The sequence below is a fragment of the Leucoraja erinacea genome, chromosome 19, assembly GCF_028641065.1.
Source record: "Leucoraja erinacea ecotype New England chromosome 19, Leri_hhj_1, whole genome shotgun sequence".
In the NCBI taxonomy this organism is placed as follows: domain Eukaryota; kingdom Metazoa; phylum Chordata; class Chondrichthyes; order Rajiformes; family Rajidae; genus Leucoraja; species Leucoraja erinaceus.
Window position 1 is genome coordinate 38,267,809 of NC_073395.1, and position 9,108 is coordinate 38,276,916.

Sequence of the window (9,108 nt, forward strand, 5' to 3'; positions counted from 1 at the left end):
GTGATCCTAGGACTATCTTTGATTGGACTTTAGTGGCTTTACCTTGCACCAAATTGTATTCCCTTATCATGTATCTTATTCACTGTAAAAGGCTCGATTCTAATCACGTATTGTCTTCCCGTTGATTGGTTAGCATGCAACATTAGCTTTTCATCATACCTTGAACTGAACTGATTGTGTTCCTGCTGAAAAGCTAAATCCATTAACAGAAAACTACTTTGAAACTGCATGCAAATTAGAAGTGTGATTTGTACTTAAAATGCCACTTTAAGACACTTTAATACTTCTATTATGTGTAATATATGGACGATAGTTAACTCTAACAGCAGCTGGGAGCTTAACTAATTTATCCACTGGCAATGAGGACATTTTTTTCAGAATGAGAATGGTGCAGTGGTCCTGTGCATATCAACCCCAGAATTGAGAGAAGTAATATATGTTTGTACTTTATTGGTCATAGTCATAGATTAATACAGTGTGGAAACTGGGCTCTTCGTCCCAACTCGCCCACACTGGCCAACAATGTCCCTAGTACCCTAGTACCACTTGCCTGCGCTTGGTCCATATCCTTCCAAACCTGTCCTATCCATGTAGTCTTTTGGTCTCTTTCTCTTTGGTCCTTGGTTTTCTGAGAGTATATCTATAAGGTCAACACCAAAAGTAGTGTCTGTGTAATGTGTGTTTTTCTGATGACATTGAAAGCGGTCATTCGGCTCATTGGGTCTGTGCTGACTTATAGAGACTGTTCTACTTATTTCTTTGTAATCTAATCTCTCTCTCATGCCCAAAACTCCCCTAATTCTCTTTGGGAAGAGGGAGGAAACCACGGCACCCAAGGAAAGCCCATAACAATCTAGTTTATTGTCACACGTACAGTGATAAGCTTTTGTTGTCTGCTAACTAGCCAGTGGAAAGACAATACATGATTACAATCGAGCCAGTCACAGTGTACAGATACATGATAAGGGAATACCGTTTAACGTAAATCACACGGAGAATGTGAAAACTCCAAACAAATGGCACCTGAGGACAGGATTGAACTTTGACCATTGAAGTCGTGAGGCATCAGTACAGACCACTAAGCCACCAGTTTGGCTTTCCACGCTGAGAACTGTGTTTGCTGAGTCAAAGCAGCTTTAGTTAAATCTGGATGGCAGTTTGGGTGTCTATTGATGATCATGGTGTGTGGCTGAACCTATACCCCTCCTATCTTTATCAAAGCTATGTGAAATAAACTCAAATGCATGTTGGAGGCCATTTTATAAAATAACAAAAATCGACTATTGTTTTTAATTGGGCATTATGAGTGTAAGAATTGATGAGAGGTAAGTTTATACTTCATAATTCCATTTTAATTAAATAAAATAATAGTTTATTCAAGCTATGCTTTTTTTGAGAATGGCCAGGGTTGAAAATGGAATGGTGCAGCTTTATTTAAATACACATGCATCGTTGACTAACAGTGAATTGTCTTCAGAAATCAACTCTTACATGAGTTATTTTGTTGCTGGCAAATGCCATCTCTTTTGTTCTAAACAGTGTACATTAAGGCTACAGGAGACTGCAGCCATTACATCGCAGCTAAAATAATACATTTTTCATTCAGTCCTGAATGAATGTTTAATTACGTTATACTTTATTGTCATTCATTGATTATTGTTTTCTTTACAAACAGTGAAGAACTTACAGTCTTTTTCATAAAACTCAAGAAGCACTGCAATCACCTGATGGCAACGATTCAGAATGTGACAAACCAGCTAGCAAGCAACTCAGAACTGGTATGCTTGAGAGAAAATATTCCTTTCTCTGTACATCCTGTAAAGCTTATCTTAGCTCAGAAAAATTAACCACCCTTTTCCCTGCAATAAACACATTTTTCAAAGTAACTTAATTGTTAAATACTTCATGTTTTAATGTTATGGAAACATCACAGGCAACCAAAACATTAACCTCATACTGTACAAGTGTATATAAATAGTAAACTGGGGCAGTATTCAAGAGTCACCAGCTTTGGTGCTATTTCCAAGTCCCAGTTTTTGACCATTGTCTTCTACAGTCTATCGTTCAAATAATTTTTTTAAATTTAAAATTCAGTAGCTTTAAAGTGTTAATTGAAAATGTGCTGATTTAAAAAAGAACTTACAGGACTATTTTTCTTAACTAAATCACGGAGTCATTACGAGAGGGGGTGGGTACTTGGTACACACTTGCATGGTCAGAGCAGATATGTTGGTGGCATTTAAAAGACTGTTGGATAGGTATATGGATATGGAGGGATATGGATTATGCGCAGATAGATAAATGAGGGTGTATCAAAAAGGGACTGCAGATGCTGGTTTAGCAAGGAAAGACCCAAATGCCGGAGAACCTCAGCAGGTCAGGCAGCATCCCCGGACAATATGGATAGGCGACATATTGGATCTGGACCCTTCACACTGCTACATGGACGGGAGGACAGAAAGCTAGAACTCTTCTTCAGACTGCAGCAGAGGTGGGGCGGGCGGAGATGGGAGGCGGCAAGCTAGAAGAACAGAGGGGCAGGACAAATCATGGCAGGTCATAGGTGAGCATGTGAGGGGGGTTGCTAGGCAGATTGTTAGACCATGGCCGGAGAAGAACACTGAGTGTGAGAGAAAATTTTCAATGTAACTTAATTGTTAAACATTTAACGTTTTCATTTTACGGAAACATCACAGACAACTATAACATTCATTTCAAAAAGATAAATGTTCTGCTCACACACTAGAATTTATTTTCATCAAATTTCCTCATCGATGCTCCTCTTAAAATTGTAACCACTCCATTATAACTCCATGAGCATCTGCAGTTCTTCGTACCTTGCTGACGTAACCATGCTTCATGGATGAACTTAGAAATCTGGCATTGATGGGGAGATCGCACCATGGAGACCATTGAATTGTCCAATCCTATCCTAGTCAGCAATTTGCTGAAACCTCTCTCAGATTATTGAAAAGTATTGCTGCTGATATTTTTCCCACTTTACCGTTACTCTAATCCCCATTTACCTCATTGCTACTTGTGACTTCTGTTGTCCATGGGTTTTATTTGATAAGCTTTTATCCAGTCCATACCCCCCCCAACCTCCTCCCACGACCCCTTGCATGGGTTCCATAATAGCACACAGTAGTCTACAACAAATGTGTTGGCACAATAGACAACAGGTGCAGGAGTGGCCCATTTGGCCATTCAATGTGATCATGGCTAACCATCCCCAATCAGTACCCCGTTCCTGCCTTCTCCCCATATCCCCTGAGAGGGGGATTAAGAGCCCTATCTAGCTCTCTCTTGAAAGCATCCAGAGAACCTGCCTCCATCTGAGGCACAGACACATTTTGGCACAGGATATAAAAACCGGGATGTAACTTCAAATTATTTGTTTCTGTCATTCTAGGGAAGTCCTTCTGTTGGATTGACATTTTGTAATATCCCAACTCATCATCATATCGCTAACACCTGGCAGCTAGCAACACGTTTATCCAGAGAAATCCGTTCAAAAAAAACGGAATAATCATAGCAATATTGTCGCAGGGTAGTTCTGAGCAAAACTTCCATTGTATCAGAGGATCATCCAGCTGGTTGACATTCAACAAAGGATAATAGATAAAGATTTGCATTTTTTTCCCTCCAGTGGTTATCTTTTTACTGATGCCTTCAGTTCACCTGTTTTCAGAAAGTGCTGGATTTGGATGCTGACAAAAAATCAGCTTTGGTCTGTGAAGACTTGGTTGCGTGCATTCAAGATCTGAATAAAGAAGTGGAGAGTTTGAGGAATCTTCTGCTCAAGGTAAATGAGGGCGAACAGGTACTATTGTCCAGCCTTAAGTACTTAAATTTCAGTTTGGTAGAATACAAACATTTTTTTTGCTTTTGCAACAGCTTCCCTACAGCGCTGTATAAAACTAGATGAATCAGATGTAGCCTGGATAACTAACACTGGTGTGGTGACAGAGATAGTGAGGGTGGGAGAGGTCAAGGCTGTATGTTAACACCACATCTGTCATTTGGAAACTAACAACATAACGACAGGCACTTGTCAGAGAGTGTCACTTGAAAGTAATTGACTGCAAGAGTGAGAATAAATTTAGTGGTTCAGTAAATGGAGTATTAGTGTCAGCAAAGAATCTGTTGCTGAATGAAGCCATGTGGAAATGCAATAATGAATATACAAAAAGAGCCCAGTAAAGCCTGACTACTTAACATAAAGTCTTAGACGTGAGAACCAACAAGTTGCTTAATGGAGGAGTACTTGATAAAGCAGAGTGTTCTCTGAAATCAATGAGCTTTCTCTGCTTTTCGAGAGTGTCTCTGAAATAGTTTATTAACCATGCCTCCCCTAATCTAATTGATTTGTGTGAAAACTTAATTGATTCTACTCCACAAACTCTCACGTCAGCTTTTATTATGGTACTTGGAAGAAAGTTAAGGGTTGGCAATGTCAAATAAAAGCTTATTTTTTGTGAGTAGGTTATTTTGCCTGTGCATACTCCACCAAATGATAAGATCACACCTGATCTTTTACTTCAGCACCACTCTACTGCACCAGTCCTAATTCCTTTCATATCCAAACATCTAACAATCTTTCCCTTGAATATATTCAGCAATTGCTCCTCCACAGTCCGCACAGGTAGAGAATTCCAAAGATTCACTATCATTTGACTAATGATGATTGGGGACCAATGAATTTGTGTCTTATGAATCTGAAGAGGTAACCAAAGAGGGCAAAGTTGTCTATGTGGACTTCAGCAAGGCATTTGATAAGGTTCTGCATGGTAGGCTGCTCCAGAAGGTTAGATTGCATTGGGTCCAGAGAGAGCTTGCCGACTGGATAGAGTTTGGCTACATGGAATGAAGCAAAGGTGATGGTGGACGGTTGTTTTTCAGACTGGATGCCTGTGACTAGTGGTTGTGCTCAGGCTCAACACCGCAGCCTGAGGCAACATCAACTCTCCATCTGCCTAATGATACCCTGCATTATCTTTCGCAACTTAAGGTTTTGTGATATATTGCACTTTGCAGTGCTTTTGAAATGCAGTTAATATTGTAAGATACGAAATCCAGCAAAAAGTGAGAGTTAATCTAATCCCCATTTTACTGATGCGTTTGAATGTGGCCGGTTAATAAATATTGGCCACCATTTCAGGTCTATAACTGCTTTTTGAAATAGTGCTATGAAATTTTATTTGTCTATCATTCTTTAGCGTATCTGAGAGGCAGCACGTCTTTTGGGCCCTCCCTGCTTTAGTACTGACAGGAAAATCAGCCTAGATTTGTTAACATTTACGCTTCTAGTGTGACGTGAACCTGCAGCGTTCTGATTAAAAATAAAAGAGCATCTAGTAAAAGTGTGCTCCTTGTTCGTGTGGCTTAAGATTATTATGATTATGATTAAAATAAATATTCTCTGTATTATCCAGCATTGCTCAAAACAATTAGTTGATTAATGCTAAGTTGCAAGTTGTCATTGACACGTGTTCACGTGTTTTTATGACATCAAAGAGGTGACCACATCTAGTTTGAGGAAGGGTCCCAACTGAAGTTACCTATCCATGTCTTCCATAGATGCCGACTGATCCTCTAAGTTACTCCAGCGCTGTTTTGTTTATCTTTTAAAATTACTTGTTTCAAGTCAAAGTGAGGAAATGCATACATTCTTTCAATATATTCAAAGGAACATACAAAGTGTGAACAAATTGAAGATTGGTGAAAATTATGATTCCTCCTATGGTTCAGGCTATATATTCTAAGAGTTAAAGATCGACCACCATTAAGGATATTTATGTGGAAAGAATACACCTCTTTGCTATAGTATAGGTGTTCTTTTAATACAAATGTTTGTTCCATTGAAAATATGGTCAATTTCACTAAACTAAAACTAATCCTCCATTTGGGATATGTGTCTTTAAACTTCAAAACTGCAGCTTTGACCAAATTCAAAGACTGATATTTATTTATTCCTTTTGGTTGCAATTGGTGGGTCTGCCCCTACTGATAAGCCAGTAAATGTAACTTTCCAGAGCTCTGGTGGTACTGTACAGGGGTACCCAAACTGGAGGTTGCTTGGTGTTTGAGTGCTGGAAACCAAGAACTGCTGATGCTGGTTAATACACAAAAGGACACAAAGAGCTTCAAGAGGCAAACTGCATTGCCAGGATGTTCAGTTTTGTCTCTTCTTGACCTCTTTTGCTTAAAGTAGAGTTGTAGAAAATCTGCAAAGTACCAACGAGTAATGAATGCAGGTATCATTACATTGACCATACCTCTTACAGCAAAAGTGAAACTGATTTGTATGGGCATGTATATTGGATTTTTTAACCCGAGAGGAAAAGTGGCAATGTCATCCCTGGTCAATTAGTAACCCTGTTTAAACAAATTAAAGTAGCAGATAATCTAATTATATACTGTTTTCAACTGCCAGGCAGTGTGGAGATATCATGGCTGATAAACCAAACAGCACACTATTGGTATCAGATTCTGTAGTCAAACTTCAATCTTTCGCAATTGAATTATGATATATTTATCCCTGAACATTTTTTCACTGTAGTCAATATTGAAACGATGGTATTATCGTAATTTCCTCATACCACTCTGTAGCTTGAATATTTATATTTTAACACAACATAATCCTGAAAGGTTTAATGTGGAATAGGGTGTCTGATTTTTTTTCTTCCAAGAGGAACTAGAGGTAGGGGGTCACTCATTTAAGACTGAGATGGGGGCAAAATCGTCTCTCTCAGATGACTTGAGTCTTGGAATAATCTGTTCCTCAAAGGATGGAGGAAATGTTATTTGAAAATCTTTAAGTTCAAGGTTGATAATCAAGGAGTCACTGGTAATCAGATTACTGGGGCAAATGGAAATGCAGAAATGAGATTGCAATTAACACAGTTGCAATCTTATTGAATGGCAGAACCTTTTTTTAGGAGGCATCCCATAGAACCGGGTTGTTTCGTCTATATTATCTCCTTGTTCTTACCAATGTGCTACTTCATATTTCATTGTTAAATACCATACCCAATTTACTGCTCATTCAGCCAATCAATCTGTATGTTCCTACCCTCCTAAGATAGATCACAAAAAAGCTGGAGTAATTCAGCGGGTCAGACAACATCTCTGGAGAAAAGGAACAAGTGACATTTCAGGTCGAGACCCTTCTTTAGACTGAGAGTAGGGGAAAGGGAAACGAGAGATATAGACAGTGATGTAGAGAGATATAGAACAAATGAAAGAAAGATATGCAAAAAAATAACAAATGAATGAACAATATGCAAAACCCTCCTCCCTGTTTACAACACCACGAAGCTTTGTATCATCTGAAAATTTGGAAATATTATCCTCCATATCCTTGCCAAATTACATATAAACGTGAATGAGTAATAGTCAATAACTCTCATCCTGTTTTAAAAGCACTTTGCTTTCCATGAAGAATAGACCGAATAGAACAAACTAGAGAGATATAGACCACCCAAAACATCACCCATTCCTTCTCTTTTTATGAAGCAGTAATCTATTAATATTGTATGATATGCTGCAAGTTAGCAATGTACTTTTAAATCACATGTTTTTGTTTATTATGACCATATAGACATCCAATAACTATATGAAACAGTTATATTAGTTACAGTCGTGAAATGAAAATGATAGGACTAAATCTACAGGTTGGTCTGCAAAATGTCTTGTACTGATTTAATGAGGAATATAAACATGTGAGATTTTAAGAAGTGTTGCATCTAAGCTTTTTTTTCCAAAAATACCACATAACACTTTCCTGTTCTAGTTGCAGAATAACCAAGAGAGAGCTCCCAATCACATGCCACCAATCCAGAATTGTTCTCATCATCGATTCTTAAAGAAGGTAGCACTTGGTCTGTTTGGAACCGGATTTGTTTTTCTGCTCATGAAAGTACATAACATGACAAAATAGCGTGTGTGTGTTTTTTTTAAGTACCTTGTTGCCAAAAAGAGAGCAATACTTGTAATTTTCTACTGCATTGTCTTTGTTTAGTGCAGTGACCCAGGTTCAAGAAAGTATCTTAGCAATTGTTACCAATGTGGCCAAATCAGTCCTGAATAAAATATATTTCATTGTTAGTTTTTAAATGTTTTTCTTATTCTTATGGTCCCAACTCCCAGAAAGAAAACCAAATCAGCCATCAAACAGAAAATACATTTCTTGTTGTTCAAAGACAGAAATTGGACTCAGTAAGTCTGATTTTCAGTTACCATGAAGCCAAGCTAGAATTCTAGGAAATGAATTTGACAACTGATGTGAAGAGAACAGAATATTACTCTGATAGTTTGGAATACAGACATTGAATATTTGAGGCAAACTCAACAAACTTAATGTGTAATGTTAACGAAGGAAATTGAGGTCATAGAAATGTTCACTTGAGTCTAAAGAAGGGTCCTAACCTGAAGCATCACCTATCCAAGTTATCCATGGATGCAACTGACCCTCTGAGTTACTCCAGCATTTAGTGTCTTCCCTCTACATTTTAGAATTGGCTATCAAAATGTCAGAATTCTTCAATCTAATCGAAGAGAAATTATTTTTAGAAAGATTGCATCTAATGTTTAAGAGAATAATATTCGGGTCCAATTGAAATTACTTTTGCTTTGGCCATCATTGGTGTTTTTTAACCAAATAATGCCATTCCAATTCTTGGCTTTAGAATTTTTTTTTTTAAATCACTCATTGATATGAATAAATAATTGAGACATGTTCAAATTATCATTGACTTTGATTTTTTGTGTTTGAGATTTTATGCATTTCAGCTGGCACTGAGCTTTGCAGTGGCTATATATTCTTTAGTGCTTTTCAAAATCCCTTGGAGTTTATCCTGAACAAAGCTCTAGTGCCACAGCAATTGAGATCTCCCGACACAAGAGAGACCAAAGATAAAGTGTGGAACCCCAGTCAGCATTAATCGGCTATGCACTGCCTGCACCTTTGGTGCCACAAAGGAGCTGATATGGTCTCACATAGAACAGTACAGCACAGGAACGAGCCCTGTGCCCCATGTTGTGTTGAACATGATGCTTAGCTGAACTGATCTCATCTGCCTGAACATGATCCATATCTCTCTATTC

At 38.1% G+C, this 9,108-nt stretch overlaps 1 protein-coding gene across 1 annotated transcript in view; it reads left to right on the forward strand.

The window, feature by feature from the left end:
* The window catches only part of asz1 (ankyrin repeat, SAM and basic leucine zipper domain containing 1), an 88,712-nt gene extending 79,963 nt beyond the window's left edge, over nt 1–8,749 (forward strand). The window contains exons 11-13 of the mRNA XM_055650853.1: nt 1,676–1,778; nt 3,692–3,805; nt 7,796–8,749. Coding sequence (XP_055506828.1) covers nt 1,676–1,778; nt 3,692–3,805; nt 7,796–7,942 — 364 coding nt within the window. The 3' untranslated portion in view covers nt 7,943–8,749. The remainder of the gene's footprint in view (nt 1–1,675; nt 1,779–3,691; nt 3,806–7,795) is intronic.
* The last annotated feature ends 359 nt before the right edge of the window (nt 8,750–9,108 follow it).